At 45.8% G+C, this 27769-nt stretch overlaps 1 protein-coding gene across 1 annotated transcript in view; it reads right to left on the reverse strand.

The window, feature by feature from the left end:
• pde8b (phosphodiesterase 8B) overlaps positions 1 to 27769 on the reverse strand; it is a 288620-nt gene that overhangs the window by 63613 nt on the left and 197238 nt on the right. Inside the window, exons 6-8 of the mRNA XM_068028806.1 lie at positions 6406 to 6494; positions 5384 to 5462; positions 1631 to 1771 (exon numbers count right to left, since the gene is read on the reverse strand). Of these exons, the coding sequence (XP_067884907.1) occupies positions 1631 to 1771; positions 5384 to 5462; positions 6406 to 6494 (309 nt within the window). The remainder of the gene's footprint in view (positions 1 to 1630; positions 1772 to 5383; positions 5463 to 6405; positions 6495 to 27769) is intronic.

The raw sequence follows: 27769 nt of genomic DNA on the forward strand, positions 1-27769 counted from the left end.
AGATGGAACAGGCCACTTGACAATTAATGGACCAGCAAGGGTCAGCTTGAGCAGATCTGATCAGGACAGCTGGAGGCCAGAGGAGCACAGCTGGGGCTGGCAGGGGGGGGGGGGGGGGGGGGGTGGGGGCGGGGTTGGCTGCTGAAAGTGGAGGAAGGCGCTACCCAAGACATCGGCTGCACAGCCCAAGAGTCAGCGACCTGCAATCGACAGAGCGTCAGTGCTGTAGGAGGCTGTGCCATTCCAAGCAGATGGTGTGGGTCCTGTGTGCTCTGATCCACAATGACCTGAGACCTCACGGCTCTCATGGCAATCCCCTACCTGCAGTCGTCAAGGTCACCATCTCCCTAAATTTCTAAGCAAACGGGTCATTCCAGGGATCAGTTGTGGACCTAGGTAGCATCTTGCAGTCCACAGCTCATCAGGCAGCTCACGGATGGCATTTTCAGGAGTGCGGCAGTCTACACCCATTTTGACACAGATAGACCTGAGGGCATTGAGTTCAGCCTCCATCAATGGATTCCCCCAGCTGCAGGGCATCATCACTTGTGCCCAAGTGGCCATCAAGGCACGCAGTGACCGGCCAATGACATCCATCAACAGGAAGGGCTTCCACTCCCTGAATGTCCAACTGGTCTGTGACCACAACAAGAGCTTCTTCCATGTGTGCACTTGCTTTCCTGGCAGCTGCCATGACCCCTTCATCCTCCACCAATCCAGGCTGCCTCGGTTCTTTATCCATCCCCCAAAGTGCATGGCTGGCTCCAAGGGGACAAGGGAAATCCCTTGAAGAGACAGCTATCGGCCCCTCTACAGGAGCCGCAGGCAGAAGCACAGAGGTGAAAGAACCAATGCCACCTGCTCAGCAGGCCAACCATTGAGCAGGCCATCGGGTTTGCAATTCTGGTGATTGGTCAGGTGGCACCCTCCAATACCCTCCTGCAAGAGTCTTGGTCATTGTGGTAGTCTGCTGCACTCTCCATAATATTATCCTCCAGAGAGTTGTGGACCATTAAGTCAGTGAGGCCCTGGAAGGTTCATTGCAGGGAGCAGTAGGAACCAAGAGAGGAGGAGGAAGAGGTGGCAGAGGGAGATAACACTGAAGTGTCCCTGCTGCATGATGAAGTGGCCTCCTCCTGCCACTCTCCAGGAACAGGACTTCCCTCCTATCTCTCACAGCCATTAGATCCAGGTGGGCATCGATGAAGCGAGGGTCTGCCCTGCCCCTCTTGCCAGGTCTCCGGCTCTCCATATATCACTTTCCTCTGGTGCTGTGGAAGGCAGATCTCTTCCTCATGACAGCAAACAGTCTCAGTGATGGCTGCCATGCAAGTCTACATAAGCTCCACATTTGATCTGACCCACTGCCATTTTCAATCCCACTGGCTCTAAGAGGACAGGAAACCCGTCTCCATACTAATTAAGGGCTCGACCATCTGAACATTGCAATCGGAATCAGCTTCTCACATGTTTAAACCAGACCCGGTTCCTGTTTCCCGCCGCCATAATGAAAATCATTGTTGTAATGTAGAAAAAGTGGCAGCCATTTTTCAGATAGTAAGATCCCACAAATGGCGATGTGTAAGAGATAAATAGATCAAAGACTTGAAAAGCTATACGAAGTACTCACCTTTCCTTTTTTGGTACATGTGTTTATTGTATCAAGAAGATCTGCTTTATTTTTGTCACTTTTGGGTAGTTCAGTAAGTTCTTTGCCAATCAGCTCCCCCTTATGATAACCCATCATCTGTTCAAATGCTGGATTCACATACTGCAAAGGAAATCAAGACTGAGGTTAACTTTCTGGTCAAACATACCCTTGTATTTTTTTTTTCATTTCTGTTAACAAAGGCTGTACCAATAGGTACTTACTGCAAGTCATACTATTTACATTTATGGTGTGTCATTATCAAAGGCTATTTTTCCTAGTAAAAAAAGTTCCAGATATGCCAGGACCTGCCCTAGAGCCCAAAATCTATGGGATGGCCTATTAGGGGTGGAGCCTTTGCCCTCCCCCAGCATAGCGATTGATGTAGGAGGGGCAAGGCCAAGGGACACAAAATGTTGCAGTTCCCTACTCCCTAGGCCTTCATTGGGACAAAGAAGTGTAGCTGGGGTGCAATAAGACCAAAATTAATGGCTGACCCGAGGTAGGTGTGTGAGCCACCTGGTTTTGACCTCTGAAACTTTTCCAGAACAATAACAATTTTAAAGTGACCCTCTTGCAAAGCAGACCACAGGAGCACCTAAGAGAAATTTCCAGTTGAAGGCAACCAAAATCATCCACCTTCCCTAGCAGGCCACCTCCTCTGGACTTTCCAGCATTACTGAAGTAGGGAGCATCACAATGGGGCAACACACTTGCCAATGGTAGTCAAATGAAGAGATCTCCCATGACTGCACAAGCTTTGGTGGAGTCAGCTCCAGGGGTGTTAACAGGTACATCTAGGAACCAATGCTCCTGTTCCAACTGGCCCCATAAGGAAAGTTGAAAAAAAAGTTCTAAAACCTAATGCTTTTTTGGTCTTCCTCTGGCCCCGATTCTCTTCCTCACTGGGTGAAAATTCACTGCAACTTTCCATTCAGCCCTCTGAGCTCAAATTCCAGTCAGATCCTGATGTCATCAGGACTCATAGCTGTTCAATTTTACAGCATAGCGCTAATGACTGTGTTACATTTACAACTGGCCGGTATTCACAAATTGCTCTGAATCAAATTGAAAAAGCAAATGCTGTTATATATAAACACTTAGAAATAGCAATAAAAAAGAGACTTTGACTTGATTTGATTGTAGTCAGGAACCCAGATTTGTAATCATAAGGACTGTTCCATGCACTGCTCTCTGCATTGCACCAAACAGATGGAAGGTAAGAATGATCCTTATAAATATATATTCACATGTAGGCACTAGAAAAACAAATACTAAAACCAACTGATTTGCAAACCTCCAAGTCCCTCGACATCTGTCATACAAATAGTTGAGAAATCTTGCACTGCATTACCCTGGGACTGGATGGCGTGTGATGATTGATAAGGTGCGGTAAAACAGAACTGAAGTATGAGAGACATGAGACAAGAATATTAATTTTAAAAAGTCTTTCTTTAAAGTTTTTTCAACAGAATATTTACGCTCATGAAGCCTAGGGGAATCAATGCAAGGAACTGTCACCCTGCATCACCATTATGCAGTCCAAAATGATCTATAGAAAAGCTAGATTCAGAGTAAAGCTCCCTCTTTTCCTACTCCAACAATATGGCTGAGCCCAGCCTCAGAAGGCAAACCGTTGCATGAACTGTTATACAGTGCATAGGACCTTTCTTCATAGCCTTCCTTTCACGGTTGCCAATTTAATTACATTTTCTGATCGTTAGGATTGTTTTTTGTTTTTGGGCCTCCACCAATTAGAAATTGAGTTGAGATTGTCTAAGGTGACCAAGCCTAAGACTCTTACAGCCAGCAGAAGAAACTTCCGTCATATTAGTTTGGCTTGATTCAAACTCAGATCCTAAAGATCCCAGGTTCTAAGTGACTGCAGTTTGGATTGTTACTGTCAGGTAAACCATGGAATACAGACCAGAATAACATCTTGTTGTAGCCAACTGTCATTTCAGACCTCTTGTTAGTTGATTTAGCCAGGATATTTGGCAATTATCTAATAGCAAGAACAAAATCACAGCTACCAATGGAAGAAATTAAACATATAATTTATAGGTCTTATGATCTTTCTAAACCAAACCTTTTCAAGATAGAGTCATAGCATCATAGAATTATACAGCACAAAAACAGGCCCTTCGGCCCATTGTGTCCATGCCGGCCATCAAGCACCTATCGATTCTAATCCCATTTTCCAGCACTTGGCTATGATGAAAAAGGGTTACACTGAGTATGATGTCATGAACATGTGCTATGCGGAATTATGATTTTTTTCAATCCATCAGCTGGACACCTGAATTAAATTTTTTTAAAAGGTGACTGCTAGCAGCTAAAATGGCCATTGAAATTTGCATCAAAATCCCTTGCATTCCACTGCATTGAGATTGCATTCCACTGCATTGAGAGGGAGTCGAATTGTCTGGCCTGTCCCCTCCAGAACAATGACTTGAGAAGTTTAGAGTGCTTTACATGGCCAGACATAAAAAGGCAATCTTGGTACATTAAACTGGTGGAGACGGACCACTCAAAGGTAATCACTTGAACAGTGGGACCCTGATGGAGAGAAGGGAGGTCCTAGACATGAATCAATTAAGATGCAAGAGGAAATACAAACTGAGCCATCATGTGACAGGCCCATCATCTCTGTGTTTTCAGCAGGCTTTTTTCTCTCTGCAGACAAGCAACTGACACTAATCAGAAGAAACCCAAGTGGGGGTCTCTCTCTCTTTCTCTTTTTCCCCAGTCCACCTGGCATGTTTAAAACCCTGCCTGCTGGCCATAACCACCCAAGCATCACTGCGGCAGACAGAGACCCTGTGAAGGAGCTCATCCACATCACTGTATTCCAGGAGGACCACCGAAACTGCTAGCCACATCTACAAACCAGAAACCTCAGGACCACCGAGTTCAGCTGGAAGACAACTGAGCCACCAAACTCCACAGACTGTATACCTCTTTTATTTGCTCTGGACTCTAATCTGATCAATGTATCCTTCCCCACTCTGTAACCTATTTGTGTGTGCTAGTGACCCTCGAGTGTGTGTGTGTGTGTGTGAAAGTCGGAGCGTAGTTTATTATTTTACTTAGATAGGTTTTGGTATAATAAAGCTAACCTCTTTCTTTGTTAAACTCAAGAAAACCTGACCGATTGGTTCTTTTATGATCATAGCGCGTAAATAGTGAAACACTCACTGAATTGGCAAGTACATCCACTTTAAAAAAGAAATAAACCTTGTTGCGGTCAAACAAGGAGAGGGAAAAGAAGGAAGGCCTTCAACCCCTCTTCGCCGGATCGTAACAATGACAATGGAAACAATTGCAGATCTCCTCTTACATTTCTACTATCAATGATGTCTTGTCATGAAAGTCTAAAAGGATTTCAAATCTCTCGTTGACTACTCCACCCAGATCGAAGCCCGGATCTGCATATTTAAAGAAGGACCTTGCTGGAGCTGGTTAAAAATTGAAGCCTGCGGGAAGAGAACAGTACGTTGAAGGGTAAGCCCTGGGGCTTCCATCAGATGGGTGGGCCCTATATTTTCCACAACTGGCATGATGGACTACAGACTCTTTTCTGATCCTTTGTTTCGATGAAGAACTGTATGAGCTTTGCAAGCAATACATCCCAGAATAGAAGAATACTGATTTCTCAAAATGTTAATGTAAAAGTAACTGGTTTAAACTAATCATTTATAGATGAGATGCAACAAAATGGTAATGTTATGTTACCTGAATGACATGGTCCTCACTTGTAATTTCTATGGCCTCCTGGCAGTGCTCTAGGGCTGTGAATAAGGAGCTGCACGCCCTGGAAAAATGATCAGAGTAATGGAAATATTTCAGTAATACATTAATTTATATTAGCAAAGGTTTATTTAAGATGACTTTTATTAAGAGTGCAGGCATAAAAGCCCAATCGTATGTAGAAGCATATAAGTTAAAACAGATTCAAATTCTTTACTTTATTGCCTAGAATCATGCAATCTACAGTACAGTAGGAGACCATTCAGCCGATCATTATGGTGTCGGTGCTTGCTCTCTAACTTGTGTTGTCGACATTAATCCCATTTCTCGGAGTTATTTTATATTCTTGCTATTCAAATATTTATCTAATTCCATTTTAAGTGATATTAAAGTTTCTCCCTTGCAGTAAAGCATTCCAGCAATATTCCAGCAACTCATTGCTTTCCGTGCCATCACCATCTCTCGATCCATACAGCTATGTTTCTTTTAATACCATAAGCTTTCAAAACTCTTATATTACACTTTATGTAACTCCTTCTGAAATCCATCACATACACTGTGATTTCTTTGAAATATTCAACTGAATTAGTGAAGGACAGCCAGCCTTTGACAAATCCGGGCTGGCTGTTCCTGAATAACACATCTTTTTTAGGTATTCACTCATTTCCGCCCATATAATGAACTCTAGAATTTACTCATAACCAAGATACGTTTAATTGACCTATAATCAGCAGGTTTATCCTTTTCTCCTTTCTTGAATAGGGATGTAATGTTTGCCACTGTTTCTCGTTCCACATAATTCTTGCTTCCAACGACAACTGAAAAATTGAGACTAGGATCTCTCCATCTATTTCTTCCCCAACTTTCTTCTGTATTCTAGGATACATATCATCTGGTTCTGGTGATGTTTCTACATATAGTCCAATTGATTTTTTAAATGCCATGTCCCGAATACTTAGCTCCATTATTGGCATCTGTAAAGTGCAGCTAATTACTAAAATACATACCGCAGTTTGAATTGTGACCGCACGTCTCCATGCTCTAACTGAATCAATTCATTGTAGCACGCAGTTACATTGGGGTTCTCTACGTACCGCTATGGGTAAGGAGAAAATAAGATTAAAGGTAAGTATTTAAAAAACTGAAACTGAACTTGTAAATGTCTCACAGGACCCTTTTACAAGGGAAACACTAACCCACTCCCATTCTTCTTTCAGGACCAGCTGGCACATAGCAAAAGGGAGACTGCAAAAACCAGTGAAGGTGCAGTTACATTGCACATTTTCACTGTAATGGAGGACAGTGCCATCAACATATTAGCAGAAGGAGAAAATGCAGCTTTGAAAATGGTGAGGTCAGACGTGGAACTAGTTTATTGGCGAGTGGAGGAACTGGAAGAGATGTTGAATGTGACAGTTAATGTGGTGATAGGAAGGGTGGGGGTGGGGTGTGGTGGTGCAGGTAAGGCATATGGGAACATCAGCATGTTTTGGGGAGTTGGAAAGCTACTGTGGCACAGATAAGGGCTCTTGAGATGGGACCCACTGGGGTATCGAGGCTGAAGTCATGACCTGGACGAAATGACTGCCAATTTTTTTATTGATCCTCTTACGAGGGCGTGCTGGTCACAGGCAGAGCTGCACCATTTTGGGGAGGAGTGAAGCAGCTTCCAGTACCACCCCTGTACAGACATGTAGCACTCTGCCTTCTGCCCCAACTTCTCAGAAAGGCCTGTTGAAATGCTCTTCTTAAAAGAACTTAATCTGACTCCAAATACTCCAGTGGGATCAAGGGCAGAGGACAGCAGTGGAGTGGCTCATCCACTCCATTGCACTTATGAGGATTTCAATCTCATTTATCTCTAACAGGCAATGGTTTCAACATTTCAGTTTTATAGCGTGGCATAATAGCACAGTGGAATAGCATAATGGCACTATACCAACTGACCAATAAGACAATGTAAAATGAATCTGAACAAGGTCAGAACAGGCCAGACAGTTGTCAGGATGCAACTAGCCCAAGGATTGCTTGTAGAAACAGGGTCTGGTTTTGTTAACAGCATTTGATTTAGTTTGAACAGCTCAATTATTTTAGATAAATACTGAACAAACCTTTTATCCACAGAGTGGAGACATTCTAATGACTAGAGAGACAGAAATTCCAATAAACACTGGAAACTTAACAGCATGGTGATTTACATTGACATATCATTAAACTCAAGTGAGTTCCATAATAATAAAGATGGACTATATCAATTAATTTCATTATATATTGTAACATTCAATCGGCTATCAGCAGTTAAAGTGATTTATTGAGTGGGAGCTTGTCCTTATTCACAGCATTATAAGTCTGAAGGGAAAAATCGCTGTTCACATTTAAACCTAGACATGAATACTGGTAATTATTTTACTCAACCTCATGGCATGTATATTGTTACCAACACACCACATACAGAATGATAGATCAGCCACTTTATCGAAGGTTTCAAAGCTATGGGAAAATTCAGCCATGGTTTCTGCATTGGATCCCTGTCCAGTAACTGCTGCTAGAAAATGCACATGTGGATGTTAGGTGGTGACAGAACTAGGTGTGATACAATGCCTCACATGATACATTAGCCTGCATGAAGAATCTCTAATGTGTAACTACTAGAAAAATACCCTTTGAGAAATACCTAGTTTCAATAAATTTAATATACCCGACACAGACTGTCAGAAACAAAATACGATGTAAGTCTCCAAGATTGTTGAACACTTTGGCTTTACTATAGGTAAAGTTAAGCAAAGAAAAAACTTTTAAATGTTTTAATACATTTTTCTTGAATATTGTTTTCATGAGAATGAGGGATGATAATAATAGGAATGGAATATTTTTGCACTTTTTCACTCTGTACAACCAATAAACAGTCCCATGTCTGGTATCACATGGGCCAGATGCAGAGTAAGGGTCTCCCTACTCTGGCCCAACATGCCAACCAACTTCTCCCTTCTCCGATCACCGAAATCAGTAATGTGACTAGTTCCATCGTAACTCATCCATCCAGGAAAATATATTTCCCGATAATATGAACTGACTGTATCTTAAATTAATTTAAGGTTGTTTGCCTACATTAACCAATTCAAAACACCATTCCAAATATTAATCACGCCTCCGGACATCATTCTAAAATGGTCCTTTCGTTAGTTTAGCCTATGTTCCTCTCTTCTAATCTGTTGACCTATCGTGAAGTAGTGCTCCAGAGTTACCTTATCCATGCTATTAATTATAGAATGATACAGCACAAGAGACCATTCGGACCATCATGCCTGTGCTGGCTCTTTAAAAGAACAATCCAATTAGTTCCACACCTCTGCCCTTTTCCCATAGCCCAACATATTTTTCCTTTCCAAGTATATAATCCCTTTTGAAAGTTATTGTTGAATTTGCTTCCACTATCCTCTCAGACAGTGCATTCTAGATCTTAATTTGCGCTATAAAAAAATTTCTCCTCTTCGCCCTGCTGGCTTTCTTTTGCTAATTGTCTTAAACCTGTGCCTTTGGTTACTGACCCTCCTCCCAATGGAAACATTTTCTCCCTATCTACTCTATCAAAATCCCTCCTAATTTTGAACACCTCTATTAAATCTCCAACAAAAACAAGAAATGCTGGATTCACTCAGCAGGTCTGGCAGCATCTGTGGAAAGAGAAGCAGAGTTAAATCTCCAATCTGATACCTGATGTATTTCTAAATGGCCTGCTTTCACCCACCTACTTTCAAGACCAAGAGCCCCGAGTTTTTCCAGTTTTTGTTCCTAACTCAATCCTTCGGCTCATCACTATCGTCTGAAGGACAATTAGGAATGGGCAACACATGCTGGTGTTGCCAGCCACATTCACATCCCATAAATGAATGACAAAAAACTAGAGTTTAGCTTTGCATCTCTCCTTTGCACTGCATCCCTGGCTGAATGAAATTGCCAACTTGATATCAATTAAAAGAACAAAAGACCTCAGCATGTGCTAAAGCACTTTACAGCATTTTTGAAATGTGGGGTTGATGTTCAATTGCCCGTGGGGGTGACTATGGGTACAGGTGCACATTGAAGATCGAGTTCTTGGAAGGCATCAGTGGAGCCCGACACCTCCAGAACACAATGCAATTTTCAAAGGGAGGGCAGGGCAGGGTGGGGGGAGAGCTGGAAACCCACATGCCTCCAATTATGGGTTCTTGTGCTCGTTGCTGAGCTCATTAAAAGGCTTCAGAGGAGCAGTTTGAAATTTTCAATCGGGAAGCACAGGGAACACGAAGGGCTGAATTTTATGAGGCCTCTGGCGTGGGGGGTCGTGGCGGCGGGGCCTGGAAAATTCTTCCCGGAGAGGCCCGCCATGATCCACGATGCCAAGAAGGCCTCGCCGCCGCCGGTAAAATTTTACTGGCGGCGGCAAGGCCTTGGTGCTGTCCACCCGCTGCCAAGCAGCGGGGCCTTCATTTACCTACTCAAACCTATGCAAAAAAATGTTAATTAACTTACCTGGACCGGGCGACCATCCCACGCCAATTCTATGGCCTCTGGCCGGAAATCCCGTGCCTTCCTATCCCCGTTTGAGGATTCAAGGCGAGACACTGGTGTGGCGGGGGGAGTGAAATTATCAGGCCAGTGGGGAGCAGGAAAAACACTTTTATTGGCTGTGGGGTGGAGGAAGGGGTTGAAGGGCAAATGTGACATGGTTGGGGGGGAATAAAATAAATCTTTGAAATATAGGCCAATAAAAAAAGCATTGGGGGGAGGTTGGGAAAGGGCCTCCAGCTTTTAATTACTTTTTTAAAGATCTTTCTTTCTTTGGCCTCCTTGTCTCGAGAGACAATGGGTAAGCGCCTGGAGGCGGTCAGTGGATTGTGAAGCAGCAACTGGAGTGGCTATAAAGGCCAATTCCGGAGTGACAGACTCTTCCACAGGTGCTGCAGATAAAATTGGTTGTCGGGGCTGTTACACAGTTGGCTCTCCCCTTGAGCTTCTGTCTTTTTTCCTGCCAACTGCTAAGTCTCTTCGACTCGCCATACTTTAGCCACGCCTTTATGGCTGCCCGCCAGCTCTTTTTAAAGATGATGCACAGAAATGTACCTTTAAAAATTTACTTTGTGCCTAAGGGCTTGAAGCTCATTAAAAATGGTGCCTGCACCTGCACGGTGGCACCAGACACGACTGCTGGCGACCCCTCTACATCATTGGGGGCGGCCGTTCCGTCCCCTCCATTTAAATGAGCCCCTGCGCAAAATATCGCGGGGGCTCAGTGGTGGCGCATGCGCGCCTGAAGGATACCGACTTCAAATAAAATTCAGCCTGCAGTGTCTGGGACACTTCAGAGTGCAGCTGTTGTGGGAGCCATGGGGGCTAATGGATGCACTGGTCAACAGAGTTAAGTAGCGGAGAATAATGCTGAGCTGGTCAATCAGTGGCACAGAGTTGGCATCTCTGGAGCTGAGAGGCATGCATTTGTGAGCAGTGAATGGTAGGACTCTTGAGAGGGGTGTGAGGCTGCTGGCATCACTTGGGCAGCAGAGATTGGCAGGGGAAGCCCTGGTGAATGTATGGGTGCCAGCTGAGGGAGTTGACATGGGAGCAGGCTACTCCGACATTGGACATAGTAGCAAGGTCGAGCTTCAGCAGATGCACCTCCTGGCCAGAAGAGCACAAAGATGGGCTGCAATGGAAGAAGGCACTAACCAAGACAACGGCTGTACCACACAAGAATCAGCTACTTGCAAATGACAGAGCTCCAGTCCCTTATGAGACTGTGCCTATCCAGGTAATTAATCTCGGGCATCTGCGCTTTGATCCGTAATGATCTGATGCCTTGTGACCCCCCATGGCAGTCCCCTACTTGTCAAGATCACTGCTGCCCTGAATTTCTATGCCACTGGGTCATTCCAGGGTGGCATCTTGCAGTTGGCAGATCATCACCCCATCGGGCAGGTCACAGATGTCATATTCCGGAGGGTGAGGGAATACATCTATTTTGAGATAGATGAGCCTGCGCAGGCACAGAGGACATTGGGCTTTGCAGCCATCGATGGATTCTGTCAAGTCCAGCGGGTCATCAATTGTACCCACATAGCCATCAAGGCACTGACAGACCAGTCAACTATAACAGAAAAAGCTACAAGTCATTGAATGTCCAACTGGTCTGTGACCCCAGGGAAGCGCTTCTTACAGGTATGCACTCTGTTCCCAGGCAGCTGTCATGATTCCTTCATCCTTCGAGAGTCCCAGGTGCCACACCTCTTCATGCCAACATCATGACTCCATGGGTGGCTGCTGGGGGTTACGGGTTATCCCCTGAGGAGGTAGCTTCTAATGCCCGTCTGGTACCCAGACACGAATGCAGAGAGGCACTACAACCAATGCCATCTCCTAACATGAAGCTGCATTGAACAGACCACTGGCATCTTGAATAAAAGAAAAATACTGCGGATGCTGGAAACCTGGCATCTTGAAGATATGCTTCTGTTGCCTTTATTGGACGGGTGACGTCCTCTAGAACAAGCCAACCAGAGTGTCTGTATTGTGGTCGCTTGCTGTATGCTGCACTACATGGCTATGCAAAGAGGCCTGGAGCTGGATGACAAGGAGGACCTGGAATGTAACTCTTCCTCAGAGGAAGATGGAGAGGAGGAAGAAGAGGAAGAGGAGATTGAAGGGGGGACTCCAGAGATACCCAGCGCCCAGGCATTGGAGGATGGCCACCGAGGCCGTCCCAGGCTTCACAGCCATAAGAGCCATGCTAATTCAGCAACATTTCACTTGTGTGGCTCTCAGACCCTTATGACATATGAATCTGTAACTCACCTTCCAACAGAGAGAGAAATCATCCTGCAAGCACACATATCTGAAGAATCCCATTGGCACCCAAAACCATTGAGAATGGGGCCTCCACTGCCAACATTCTCCCACATCACAGACCATGGCACCACAGCAAACCCACGCCCTCCGGGTCCACCCCCACCCACTATCCCTCACAACGCTCATCCCCAAACTTTATTTCCCTTTTGACATCAAGCAATAATAACACACAAGTCTGATCGAAAGCATAAGCAATTATTATTCCAAGAAAAGTCATGAAAAAACAAATAGAGAAAACATCACCCAGGTGACCCATGAATTGCAAATAATGGCCTGGCGATTGCATTCAATGTCTGCTCCTATGGGGTGATCCCCTGTGGCTGAGGAAGAAGTGGAGGTGCTCCACAGGCTGCTGTGCCTGCGTCATTGCAGGGGCAGCCTCTGCCACAGGGCCTTGCAGCATGGATGGTTCCTGAGTCAGAGTGGTCAAGGAGGCAAAGGATGACGCGGTGCCCCCTGAGGGGTGGCGCCCTCATCAGCCTCTTCAACTTTGTCAGTCCTTTTATGGTGCCCATACAAGCTAGATGAGGCCACCGACTGGGATGCAACTGGCAGCCACTTCAAGCATCTTGGTGCCATCAGTGACACTGAGCGTTCCATGCTACAGAGAGTCTCACTCTTCCTGTGCATACCAGCTCACTGCTACTGTATCCACTTGGAGTGGTGCTGCATATGGCTCTCCAAGAGACTGGCCACTCTCCCAATGGAGGAGCTCATGCGCTCAAAACCGAGTCATAATGGTGAGCATGCACTGTATAGACTCCTCTATTGTCTGCTCATGGCTCCGCAATACCTCAGGGATCTCTGGCATTCAGAAACTCATCTGCCTCTGATGCTCCAGAAAAACCCTCCTTGTTTGTGACACCCGAGGCGCAGCATCTTCGCCCAGTGGAGTATGGCTGTGTCAGGCCTCTGGTCTCCAAGGGGGACTGCCCACAGCTGACTCTGCCTCAATCTCCTCCTCCCACTCATATATGATGTGCTGCACACCCAGTGCTTCCCCTTCTAATCATGGTTAAGGCCCAATTGAGGTGAGTGTGTCTGCGCTGGTGGATGATGCAGAGGAATGATGTGATGGTGCAGGCTCTGAAACATCTCTCCCCACTGGGGAGGCCAGCAACAACTGGGCTGACAGATTCTGCTCCCGCTCCTCTACTGGCCCTGTGGGAAACACAAGAAGGTGGTGATGAGAACTCAGGCTACTCAGCAGCTGCCTCAGCACAACCAACCCCACAGTCATATAGCCACAGCACACATTGAACAGGAGTTTCCTCCAGGTCCTTCACCTGAAGGTAGAGCTATCAAATGACCCTGCTCTTCATGGCCTGACGCAATGGCACCCTCGCAATTTAGATTCATGAAAATGGTTCCAGGGATGAGGAACTTCTGTTATGAAGATTGATTGGAGAAGTTAGGACTGTTTTCCTTGGAGAAGAGAAGGCTGAGAGGAGATTTGATAGAGGTATTCAAAATCATGAGGGGTCTGGACAGAGTAGATAGGGAGAAACTGTTCCTACTCATGAAAGTTTTGAGAATGAGAGGGCATAGATTTAAAATAATTGGTAAGAGAAACAAAAGTGATATGAGGAAAAACTTTTGGACGCAGCGAGTGGTTAAGGTCTGGAATGCACTGCCTGAGAGTGTGGTGGAGGCCGTTTCAATTGAAGCATTCAAAAGGGAATTAGACTATTAGATGAGAAGGAAGAATGCGTAGGGTTAGGGGGACAAGGCGGGGGAATGGCACTAGGTGAATTGCTCTTTCAGAGACCGGTGCAGACATGATGGGCCGAATGGCCTCCTTCTATGCTGTAACAATTCTGTGATTTCCAGTGCCGCCTCTTCAGATTGCCGGGCACACCACCACCCGTCCGAGACATTTCCTGGGAATTGTGCACTCTCTTATCCTGCAGGATGAGGAGAGAATGATTTATGAGTAGGCTGCTCTCCCTCAACTAATCCAGCATGACATTCACATGAGTTAGTGTACCCCTGATTGATGCCCCATTAAGCCCCAATTGCAACTCCATTTGTGAGAGTTGCTCATGTCTCAGTGATACAACTGGGCACTTGAGCTGACAACGTTAGGGAAAACTATGGTCACTCAGTCTGCTCAGCTTGTCTGTATGCTGGTGTATACAGCATTTCTTCTTCCAGATGCCGGGAACAAGATCTCTCTCCTAATTGCCACTGCATTGGTTAAAACCTCAAGGGAAGCATCAGTGAACCTTGGTGCTGCTGGGAGATGCCTGCCTTTGCCAGCGGTGGACCTCTGAGCACTCTGCTGCTCCATCCCAGAAAGGAAACGGAAAGCCCAGTCATGACTTTTCAAAAGACCCTCGGTTTCAGTGTTCTGCCTCTAGGCCGCTCCCAGCGCTCCAATTGGACACTGAACTCGCCTCTCCCCAGGCCAATTAGGCCCTTCGTTTTCGTGTTGCATCACTGACGCTGACACGATGCAGGGATGGGACCCAGAAATGGTCTTGGTATTGTGTTCCCGACCCCAGATTGAAATTCCAGGCTGTGGTCACCATTGTAGAAAATGCAGCAGCCAATTTGCTCATTGCAAGATCCAACAAACAGCTAAGAGGTAATGATCAGATAATCTGTTTTAGTGAGGTTTTTTGAGGGTAAATATTAACCAGGGCACTGGGGATAACTTTCCTACTCTTTTGAGGGATCAAGGGATCTTTTACATTAGCCTGAGAGGGCAGATACGGTTTCGGTTTTGTGTTTCTCATCCAAAAGATGGCACCTCCAACTGTTAGTGCATGAAATGCCCTCCATTAGAAATGTGCATTATCTCTGTATTTGCTGGTCATATTTGTGATATGGTTAAACAAAATTGATTCTGGTATCTTTCCTCCCTTTCATTTACCCTCTTCTCTTATTAACAGAACAGTCACCTCCCTTCTTTACAAACTTGGTACAATCTTTACACATGGCTAAAACTTTACAGTAAAAGCAGAAATATTTTCAAATTTAAGTTTAGAACATTTTGAAAGAAGGCAGAATTCTAAAGAGAGTTCAATGAATTTTGCCAATAAGCATATGACTCGAGTAAAGATTAAAAGGTTTAGAGCAGTAATTTTATAAAATTGCATTCGCTGCCATAACCAGCTAAACCATTGTGAATGCTTGTGTTTGAATTACTCAAATTTCTTGCTGCATCGATGATTAATGGAATGGGAATTCCAAAAGACGTTTGATACAGTGCCACACAACAGATTTGTGATCAAAGTTATAGTTCATGGAATAAAAGGGACAGTAGCAACATGGATATGGAATTGGCTGAGTGACAGGAAACAAAGAGTAATGGTTAATGAAATAAAAACAGATAGTGCTGGAAATACTCAGCAGGTCTGGCAGCATCTGTGGAGAGAGAAAGAGTTAACGTTTCAGGTCTGATGAAAGATCACTGACCTGAAACGTTAACTCTGCTTCTCTCTGCACAGATACTGCTAGACCTGCTGCGTATTTCCAGCACGTTCTGTTTTGATTTCAGATTTCCAGCATCCGCAGTATTTTGCTTTTATTATGGTAGTGGTTAATGGATATTTTTCGGGCTGGAGGAAGGTTAGTAGTGGAGTTCCCCAGAGGTCAGTGTTGGGACGCTTGCTCTTCCTGATATATATTAATGACCTTGATCTTGGTGTACAGGACACAATTTTAAAGTGTGCAGATGATATGAAGCTTGGAAGCATTGTAAACTCTGAGGAGGATAGTGTAGAACTTCAAAAAGGACATAGACAAGTTGATGGAATGGGCAGACAGGTGGCAGATGAAGTTCAATGCGGAGAAATATGAAGCAATTCATTTTGGTAAGAAGAATATGGGAGACAATATAAAACAAAGTGCACAATTCTAAAGGGGGTGCAGGAGCAGAGGGACCTGGGTGTATATGTGCATAAGGCATTGGACGTGCAGGACAGATTGAGAGAGCAGTTAATACAGCATACAGTATCCTGGATGTTATTAATAGGAGCATAGAGTACAAGAGCAAGGAAGTTATGTTGAACTTGTATCTGACACAAGTTCGACCTTAGATTTTATTGCTCCAGTTCTGGGTGGCACACTTTAAGAAGGATGTGAAGGCATTGGAGAGAGTACAGAAAAGATTCACGAGAATGGTTCCAGGGATGAGGAACTTCAGTTATGAAGATAGATTGGAAAAGTTGGGACTGCTTTCCTTGGAGAAGAGAAGGCTAAGAGGAGATTTGATAGAGGTATTCAAAATCATGAGGATTCTGGACAGACTAGATAGAGAGAAACTGTTCCCACTAATGAAAGGATCAAGAAAGAGAGATACAGTTTTAAAGTAATTGGTAAAGAAGCAAAAGTGACATGAGGAAAAACTTTTTCACACAGTGAGTGGTTAAGGTCTGGAATGCACTGGCTGAGAGTGTTGTGGAGGCAGGTTCATTTGAAGCATTCAAAAGGGAATTAGACTGTTATCTGAAAAGGAAGAATGAGCAGGGTTACGGGAGAAGGTGGGGGAATGGCACTAATATTGAAGACCTGTGCTCCAGAACCTCTAGCCAAGCTGTTCCAATACAGCTACAACATGGGCATCTATCCGACATTGTGGAAAATTTCCCAAGTATGTCCTGTGCACAAAAAGCAGGACAAGTCCAACCCGGCCAATTACCAACCCCATCAGTCTACTCTCAATCATCAATAAAATGATGGAAGGTGTCGTCAACAGTGCTATCAAGCGGCACATGCTTAGCAATAACCTGCTCAATGACGCTCAGATTGGATTCTGCCAGGACCACTTAGCTCCTGAGCTCATTACAGCCTTGGTCCAAACATGGACAAAAGAGCTGAACACAAGAGGTGAGGTGAGAGTGACTGCCTCGACACCAAGGCAGCATTTGACCGGGTCTGACATCAAGGAGCCCTAGCAAAACAGGAGTCAATGGGAATCAGGGGGAAAACTCTCCACTGGTTGGAGTCATACCTAGCACAAAGGGAGATGGTTGTGTTTTTTGAGGCCAATCATCTCAGTCCCAGGACATCACTGCAGGAGTTCCTCAGGGTAGTGTCCTAGGCCCAACCATCTTCAGCTGCTTCATCAATGACCTTCCTTCCATTATAAGGTCAGATGTGGGGACGTTCGCTGATGATTTTTTTTTTATTATTCATTCAGGGATGTGGGCGTCGCTGGCTAAGCCAGCATTTATTGCCCATCCCTAACTGCCCTTGAGAAGGTGGTGGTGAGCTGCCTTCTTGAACCACTGCAGTCCATTTGGGGTAGGTACACCCACAGTGCTGTTAGGAAGGGAGTTCCAGGATTTTGACCCAGCGACAGTGAAGGAACCGTGATATAGTTCCAAGTCAGGATGGTGTGTGACTTGGAGGGAAACTTGCAGGTGGTGGTGTTCCCATGTATTTGCTCCCCTTGTCCTTCTAGTTGGGAGAGGTCGCGGGTTTGGAAGGTGCTGTCTAAGGAGCCTTGGTGCATTGCTGCAGTGCATCTTGTAGATGGTAAACACTGCTGCCACTGTGCGTCGGTAGTGGAGGGAGTGAATGTTTGTAGATGCGGTGCCAATCAAGCGGGCTGCTTTGTCCTGGATGGTGTCGAACTTCTTGAGTGTTGTTGGAGCTGCACCCATCCAGGCAAGTGGAGAGTATTCCATCACACTCCTGATTTGTGCCTTGTAGATGGTGGACAGGCTTTGGGGAGGCAGGAGGTGAGTTACTCACCTCAGGATTTCCAGCCTCTGACCTGCTCTTGTATCCATGGTATTTATGTGGCTATTCCAGTTCAGTTTCTGGTCAATGGTGGCCCCTAGGATGTTGATAGTAGGGGATTCAGCGATGGTAATGCCGTTGAATGTCAAAGGGAGATGGTTAGATTCTCTCTTGTTGGAGATGGTCATTGCCTGGCACTTGTGTGGTGCGAATGTTACTTGCCACTTATCAGCCCAAGCCTGGATATTGTCCAGGTCTTGCTGCATTTCTACATGGACTGCTTCAGTATCTGAGGAGTCACGAATGGTGCTGAACATTGTGCAATCATCAGCGAACATCCCCACTTCTGACCTTATGATTGAAGGTAGGTCATTGATGAAGCAGCTGAAGATGGTTGGGCTTAGGACACTACCCTGAGGAACTCCTGCAGTGATGTCCTGGAGCTCAGATGATTGACCTCCAACAACCACAACCATCTTCCTTTGTGCTAGGTATGACTCCAGCCAGCGGAGGGTTTTCCCCCTGATTCCCATTGACCTCAGTTTTGCTAGGGCTCCTTGATGCCATACTCGGTCAAATGCTGCCTTGATGTCAAGGGCAGTCACTCTCACCTCATCTCTTGAGTTCAGCTCTTTTTTCCATGTTTGAACCAAGGCTGTAATGAGGTCAGGAGCTGAGTGGCCCTGGCGGAACCCAAACTGAGCATCACTGAGCAGGTTATTGCTAAGCAAGTGCCGCTTGATGGCACTGTTGATGACACCTTCCATCACTTTACTAATGATTGAGAGTAGGCTGATGGGGCGGTAATTGGCCGGGTTGGACTTGTCCTGCTTTTTGTGTACAGGACATACCTGGGCAATTTTCCACATTGCAGGGCAGATGCCAGTGTTGTAGCTGTACTGGAACAGCTTGGCTAGGGGTATGGCAAGTTCTGTAGCATAGGTCTTCAGTACTATTGCCGGAATATTGTCAGGGCCCATAGCTTTTGCAGTATCTAGTGCATTCAGTCGTTTCTTGATATCACGCGGAGTGAATCGAATTGGCTGAAGTCTGGCATCTGTGATGCTGGGGACTTCAGGAGGAAACCGAGATGGATCATCAACTCGGCACTTCTGGCTGAAGATTGTTGCAAATGCTTCAGCCTTATCTTTCGCACTGATGTGCTGGGCTCTCCCCTCATTGAGGATGGGGATATTTGTGGAGCCACCTCCTCCAGTTAGTTGTTTAATTGTCCACCACCATTCATGGCTGGATGTGGCAGGACTGCAGAGCTTAGATCTGATCCGCTGGTTATGGGATCGCTTAGCTCTGTCTGTCGCATGCTGCTTACGCACTTTGGCATGCAGATAGTCCTGTGTTGTAGCTTCACCAGGTTGACACCTCATTTTGAGGTATGCCTGGTGCTGCTCCTGGCATGCCCTCCTGCACTCTTCGTTGAACCAGGGTTGGTCTCCTGGCTTGATGGTAACGGTAGAGTGGGGGATATGCCGGGCCATGAGGTCACAGATTGTGGTTGAGTACAATTCTGCTGCTGCTGATGGCCCACAGCACCTCATGGATGCCCAGTTTTGCATTGCTAGATCTGTTCGAAATCTATCCCATTTAGCATGGTGATAGTGCCACACAACAAGATGGACGGTATCGTCAATGTGAAGGCGGAACTTCGTCTCCACAAGGACTGTGCAGTGGTCACTCCTACCAATACTGTCATGGACAGAAGCATCTGCGGCAGGCAGATTGGTGAGGACGAGGTCAAGTATGTTTTTCCCTCGTGTTGGTTCCCTCACCACCTGCTGCAGACCCAGTCTAGCAGATATGTCCTTTAGGACTCGGCCAGCTCGGTCAGTAGTGGTGCTACCAAGCCACTCTTGGTGATGAACATTGAAGTCCCCCACCCAGAGTACACTTTGTGCCCTTGCCACCCTCAGTGCTTCCTCCAAGTGGTGTTCAACATGGAGGAGTACTGAGTCATCTGCTGAGGGAGGGCAGTAGGTTGTAATCAATAGGAGGTTACCTTGCCCATGTTTGACCTGATGCCATGTGACTTCATGGGGTCCGGAGTCAATGTTGAGGACTCCCAGGGCAACTCCCTCCCTACTGTATGCCACTCTGCCACCACCTCTGGTGGGTCTGTCCTGCCGGTGGGACAGGACATACCCGGGGATGGTGATGACAGTGTTTGGGACATTGTTTGTAAGGTATGATCCCGTGAGTATGACTATGTCAGGCTGTTGCTTGACTAGTCTGTGGGACAGCTCTCCCAACTTTGGCACAAGCCCCCAGATAAGGAGGACTTTGCGGGGTCGACAGGGCTGGGTTTGCCATTGTCGTTTTCAGTGCCTAGGTCGATGCCAGGTGGTCCATTCCTTTTTATTGACTTTGTAGCGGTTAGGTACAACTGAGTGGCTTGCTGGGCCATTTCAGAGGGCATGTAAGAGTTAATCACATTGCTGTGGGCCTGGAGTCACATGTAGGCCAGACCAGGTAAGGACAGCAGATTTCCTTCCCTAAAGGACATTAGTGAACGAGATGGGTTTTTACAACAATTGACAATGGTTTCATGGCCATCATTAGACTTGCTTTTAATTCCAGATTTATTAATTAAATTCAAATTCCACCTTCTGCAGTGATGGGATTCAAACCCATGTCCCTGGAGAAATACCCTGGGTCTCTGGGTTACTAGTCCAGTGATATAACCACTACGCCACTGCCTGCCCTAAATTGCACAATGTTCAGCACCATTCGCGACTCCTCAGATACTGCAGCAGTTCGTGTCCATATGGAGCAGGACCTGGACAACATTCAGGCTTCGGCTTATAAGTGGCAAGTTACATTCATGCCACACAAGTGCCAGGCAATGACCATCTCCAACAAGAGAGAATCTAACCATCTCCCCTTAACATTCAATAGCATTACCCTTGCTGAATCCCCCACTATCAACATTCTGAGAGTTACCATTGACCAAAAACTGAACTGGACCAGCCCTGTAAGAACTGTGGCTACAAGAGCAGGTCAGAGGCAGGGAATTCTGCAGTGAATAACTCACCTGCTGACTCCCCAGAGCCATTCCACCATTGACAAGGCACAAGTCAGGAGTGTGATGGAATACTCTCCACTTACCTGGGTGAATGCAGCTCCAACAACACTCAAGAAGCTCAACGCCATCCAGGACAAAGCAGCCCGCTTGATTGTCACCCCATTCACCACCTTCAACATTCACTCCCTCCACTACCGACGCAGAAGTATGTACCATCTACAAGATGCACTACAGCAACTCACCAAGGCTCCTTAGACAGCACCTTCCAAACCCGCGACCTCTACCACCTAGAAGGACAAGGGTACCACCTGCAGGTTCTCCCCCCCAAGCCACACACCACCCTGTTCCTGCCCCACTGAACTTATTTCTTCTTATCTTGACGCTTATCTTTTCTCCCTTGGTCCAGTCTCTTCCCACCTACATCCGTGACTCTTCTGACGCCCTACGCCATTTTGACAATTTCCAGTTTCCTGGCCCCAACCGCCTCCTCTTCACTATGGACGTCCAATCTCTCTACAAATCCATCCACCACCAGGATGGTTTGAGGGCTCTCCGCTTCTTCCTTGAACAGAGGTCCTACCAGTCCCCATCCACCACCACCCTCCTCCGCCTGGCTGAACTTGTTCTCACATTGAACAACTCCACTCACTTTCTTCAAGTAAAAGGTGTTGCTTTGGGTACCCGCATGGGTCCTAGTTATACCTGTCTTTTTGTGGGATATGTCGAACATTCCTTGTTCCAGTCCTACTCAGGCCCCCTCCCCGAACTCTTTTTCCTGTACATTGATGACTGTATCGGTGCCATTTCCTGCTCCTGCCTGGAACTGGAAAACTTTATCTACTTTGCTTCCAATTTCCACCCTTCTCTCACCTTTACATGGTCCATCTCCAACACTTCCCTTCCCTTCCTCGACTTCTCTGTCTCCGTCTCTGGTGATAGGCTGTCCACTAATATTCATTATAAGCCCACTGACTCCCACAGCTACCTCGACTACACTTCTTCACACCCTGCCTCCTGTAAGGACTCCATTTCATTCTCCCAGTTTCTCCGTCTCTGACGCATCTGCTCTGATGATGTTACCTTCCATGACAGCGCTTCTGGTATGTCTTCCTTTTTCCTCAACCGAGGATTCCCCCCCACCGTGGGTGGCAGGGCCCTCAACCGTGTCTGGCCCATTTCCTGCACCTCTACCATCACCCCTTCCCCTCCCTCCCAGAACCGCGACAGAGTTCCCCTTGTCCTCACTTTCCACCCCACCAGCCTCCACATCCAAAGGGTCATCCTCCGCCATTTCCACCACCTCCAGCGTGATGCCACTACCAAATGCATCTTCCCCTCCCCTCCCCTGTCAGCATGCCTAAGGGATCATTCCCTCCGCGACACCCTGGTCCACTCCTCCATTACCCCCACCACCTCGTCCCCTTCTCACGGCACCTTCCCCTGCAATCACAGGAGGTGTAATACCTGCCCATTTACCTCCTCTCTCCTCACTATCCCAGGCCCCAAACACGCCTTTCAGGTGAAGCAGCGATTTACTTGTATTTCTTTCAATTTAGTATACTGTATTCGCTGCTCACAATGTGGTCTCCTCTACACTGGGGAGACCAAACGCAGACTGGGTGACCGCTTTGCGGAACATCTCCACTCAGTCCGAAAGAATGATCCGAGCTTCCGGTTGCTGGCCATTTCAGCACTCCCCGCTGCTCTCATGCCCACATCTCTGTCCTGGGATTGCTGCAGTATTGCAGCGAACATCAATGCAAGCTCGAGGAACTTCCAGGACTGAGATGAGGAGAAATCTCTTCACCCAGAGAGTGGTGAACCTATGGAATTCATTACCATAGAAAGCAGTTGAGGCCAAACCATTGTATGTTTTCAAGAAGGAATTAGATATAGCTCTGGGGCTGAAAGGGATCAAAGGATATGGGGGGAAAGTGGGAACAGGTTACTGAGTTGGATGATCAGCCATGATCATAATGAATGATGGAGCAGGCTCAAAGGGCTGAATGGCCTACTCCTGCTCCTCATTTACCGATAAGGCACGCTACAGCCTGCCCGCCTGAACATTGAGTTCAATAATTTCAGAGCATGATGGGCCCCCCTTTTTATTTTTAGTTATTTTTTTCTATTTTCTTTTTTATTTGTTTATTTTATTTTAGTTTGTTTAGTTTGTTTATACTGTGTCTACCCACTTTTTTTTCATGTTTGTGCTTGGGGCCACGCTGTTCAGTTTTCTGTCCATTAACACTCTCTCTGTACTAACACATCGTCTTTTGGCACACCATTAACATACTGTTTGCCTTTGCTCCATGACCTTCTGGTCAGTTATTTTCTGTGACCTTGTCCTATCAACACCTCTTTTGTTATCTCTTGCCCCACCCCCACTTTACTTGCTTAAAACCTGTTACATTTCTAATATTTGCCAGTTCTGCTGAAGGGGCACTGACCTGAAACGATAACTCTGCTTCTCTCTCCACAGATGCTGCCAGACGTGCTGAGTATTTCCAGCATTTCTTGGTTTTATCACACACCACCCTGACTTGGAACTATATCGCTGTTCCTTCACTGTCACTGGGTCAAAATCCTGGAACTCCCTTCCTACCAGCACCTAATGTGGGTGCACCTACACCACATGGACTGCAGTAGTTCAAGAAGGCAGCTCACCACCACCTTCTCAAGGGTAATTAGGGATAGGCAATAAATGTTGGCATAGCCAACGACACCCACATAATGCGAAAGAATAAAAAAAGTGAATTGCTCATTCGGAGAGCCGGTGGAGACATGATGGACCAAATGGCCTCCTTCTGCACTGTAAAATTATATGATTCTGTAAAGTTTTCAGGTAGTCTATATTTGACAAATTAATGAGGTTTACTCAGCCTGTGTTGGGTTTACAGCAAATATGTGTTCTGCAAAAATTGAATTCATCCTCTGGAGGGCCACACTGAACTACAGAATGTTGAAAATTTATCTAAAGATCATTAATTTTGAAGGAGGAGAAATTGAAAAAGTTTGGTATGTGTGGAAAGGATTCTGGAAAGGATGGGCTTCAAGCTCAATGCAAAGCTCTGCGCCAAGTAGGTGTCAGAGTCCTCCATGCTCCTTGACATTGATCACAGGTTTTCTGGCTGTTTCCCAAAGCACCAAGCATTTCATTGTGCGTATCCATCAGCATCCTTCTGTATGCTGCCCCATTAAGTCCTCATCAGAGTCCTCTGCAGCAGAACCTGCGTGCAACCTTGCTCTCCAGTAAGCTGGTACCTGTGTTCTCCTTGCCCCCTGCCCTCGCTGCAGCCCATTCATGCCAGGTATCTCATCACGTACAGATCATGCCTCTGTTCTATCCTCTTAAGATACGCAAAGTGTCAGTATCTGAGCTTATGGCTGGGATATTAAAATCAAGTCTTCATCATCACTGTCTTCTTGCTGTTCCTGCACTGCTTGGCCAGGTTGCTCATCTCAGATATCTGTAAGGAAAAAGTCACAAGGGGAGAGTCATGTTGTGAGGGTGGGGTTGGGGAGTAAAGGGTGCATGCTACACCAGGTGGAAAGGTGGATTAGGTGTGAGGATACCATCTTCATCAATGGTTTCAGCCCCGACATTGGCCTTGGCCTCAGCAATGGGCATCCCAATAATGGCCAGTACTGTCTCCTCCATGGGGTTTAGGAAGTGCAGGCATAGCTTTCCCCATCTGGTTTGCTCCAGCTGCTTCTGGTTGTGTGCCACCTTGATTTGCAAGAGAGAGGGAAGTGTGTCAGAGAGTGTCATGCCATCTATTTGGCTGATGTGGCTGTCATGGTTGAATAGCTAGTAGAGTGAGCAAACTGTGAAGGTGTGAAGCTTGCAGCAATGCTAAGTGTGTGAGGGTGAGGTAAAGTATATGAATGTTAGATGTGAGGCCTGTTTGATAGAAATTGTTGGTAGGTGAGCATTGGGAGTGTGGTGATTTGAGCAGTGTCTGAGGTTAGTGGTGCAGTTTTTAGGATATGGCACTCGAAGATGCATTCCCTGACCTTGACCACTTATGTAAGGCCATTGAACTTCGTATGGCACTGCATCCAGGCCTTCGGGGCTTACCTCCTGGCATTGGCCCCCACGGATATCTACTCCCACTGCCTTTTGGTCATGTGTGTGGAGGGCCTCCTGGCCCTCTGTAGATACAGGACATCTCTCCTTTCCAACTCCTCCAACAAGGCCTCCTGTGCAGCGTCCAAAACTTTAGGGCCCACTTTCTCTCATATTATGCATTTTTCAGTTTCCCAGGTCAAATTCACTTGCTGCACAACTGCCAGCATCTGTTCCAGCAAAAATGAACCTCCCCTTTAAGAGGTGCAGATTAGCTTTAACTGGTGCTAGCAAGTTAATGATTTTGGGACCCCTGCTGATGTGTGCAGTGAATGAACAGTGCGGTTAGCACTGGCTGCATGCAGCAATCATTCAAATAACAGGCAGCACATAGCTGGTGTTCTGCCTGCATCACACTGAATAGATGTGGGTTAATTATGCATCATGGTCCCTTTGCCCTTTTTCAGGGGCTATCCAATTTAGGCCTCAAACCAGTTAAAAAGAACTCGACCAAATATGACATCCTCCTTAGGCACCATGCTTTTTATAATTTAGTTTAGTTTAGTGATACAGCACTGAAACAGGCCCTTCGGCCCACCGAGTCTGTGCCGACCATCAACCACCCATTTATACTAATCCTACACTAATCCCGTATTCCTACCACATCCTCACCTGTCCCTATATTTCCCTACCACCTACCTATACTAGGGGCAATTTATAATGGCCAATTTACCTACCAACCTGCAAGACTTTTGGCTTGTGGGAGGAAACCGGAGCACCCGGAGAAAACCCACGCAGACACAGGGAGAACTTGCAAACTCCACACAGGCAGTACCCAGAATTGAACCCGGGTTGCTGGAGCTGTGAGGCTGCGGTGCTAACCACTGCGCCACTGTGCAGATTAGTTCAATTAATTAATAAATAATAGTGTGAAGGAAGAGATATTGGCTTTTAAGAGCTGTTGAGACTGACAAGTTGAGACAGCTGAATTAATGTCAAACAGACAGTAACTAAATCAAGAGTACTTCAGTAATCATGTCATTTTAACTACATATGTTACTTCAACTCAGTTGCACTGCCAGGATCAGGTTTACTGCTCCAAATGTCATCAAGGCTCTCTGTTCGAACAAGAATACATTTTTGAAAGAAAAGTAGGTACAAAATAATAAGAATACTAAAGATAATAAGAATTTTTGTTTTCACAAAGAAATATTAATGGTGAGATTTCTTCTTTAAGCAAAAATTGGTAGTTGTGTAACAACAGATGGTTGCAAGAACCCAGGTGAAGGGCAAAGCCCATAGTGAAGGAAAGCAAACTGAAAAGAGATAAATCCGGAAATGTATGGTGATTCCAAGCTTGGGCTCTAAAAGCCTGCAGCTTGTAGGACTATATATTATGCACATACTGGCTAGGCTATGACAGTAAAAGATTTGTTATAATGACCAGAGTGAAGACTTATTTGCTGGGTTATTATTTCACAGTCGGCTACTTTCTTAATGCTGCAGGCAATGGTTCATTTTAAAGCCTATAAAGTATAGTAAATATATTTTTCTGTACCCTTGAACTTTAATTTTAAAACACAGTAAGAAACTAGAAGTTACAGGGTTGTAGTCTTAACGGGAAGCAATATGGTCACCACCATTTATAACAGATACGTTGGTGTCAACACTATTTGTGTACCGTAGAGGGTGGCCTGTGTTATCTGATGAGAGTCTGGAGGTGGTGGGAATATGGAGCAGGACAAGAAATGCACTGCACGTTTGAGCAGGATATAGAATCGACGGTGGAGTGGGTATCTTCAAATTTTATTTTTCTATTTCAATTTTTTGATTTTGATTCCTAAAAGAGCTACCATCTTGCTGACTACTATTCTGAGTGTTATTTGTCCTGTTTCCCTTTTATCTCCCACCATGAAACAATCAATTACTTTCATACAATTTCACTGTTTAGTTACAAAGAAATTCATACATTTCTAACAATAAAAACAGTCTGCGAGAAGCAGGAAAATGGGGAATTATGGGGATTGTAAAGAAATTGCACTTTAAAGGGGTGTGAACACCTTTGTAATTAATTCCTATGGTAATGGAGAATTGTTAACAAATTAATACATTGTGCAATACATAGCGTACCCCCCTTATACTTATAAACATTGCATCATTTGATTTACCATGAGTAACACCACAGGAAATCTGCTATTACTATAATCTATTACTAAATTAAAAGCCTGTCATAACATTTGCAGTTTCTGTAGGTTGCATGCCACTTTGTTGACTTGGCAAATTTAGCTTGTCAGTAGCTGAGACATAATTTTCAAATCCTCTCTTTTCACAGGAGAGGTGCCAGAGAACTGGAGGACAGTAAATGTACCATTTTTCAGGAAGGCAAGGATAAGGGAGTAAACCCTAACAGAAAATCCGGAGCGGAACCCCGTAGGCGGTCATGTGTCACCTTTGGCATGTTTCCGGCAGTTCCTGCAGCCATACTGGTGCCAAACGTCGTGCTCTGCACTCCTTTGGACCCCACCAGAAAGGCCAAGAGGGGGGTTTTGACGCTTGGGCAACTCTCAACCTCCATACATTCGCCCAGGCATGCGCCATGGAGAGGTCACTTCATAGTTGCCTCGCAGCGACTGACACCACTGACCACCTCCAGGTGCTTACCCATTGTCTCTCGAGACAAGGAGGCCAAAGAAGA

Source organism: Heterodontus francisci, chromosome 4 (genome assembly GCF_036365525.1).
Source record: "Heterodontus francisci isolate sHetFra1 chromosome 4, sHetFra1.hap1, whole genome shotgun sequence".
Taxonomy (NCBI): Eukaryota; Metazoa; Chordata; class Chondrichthyes; order Heterodontiformes; family Heterodontidae; genus Heterodontus; species Heterodontus francisci.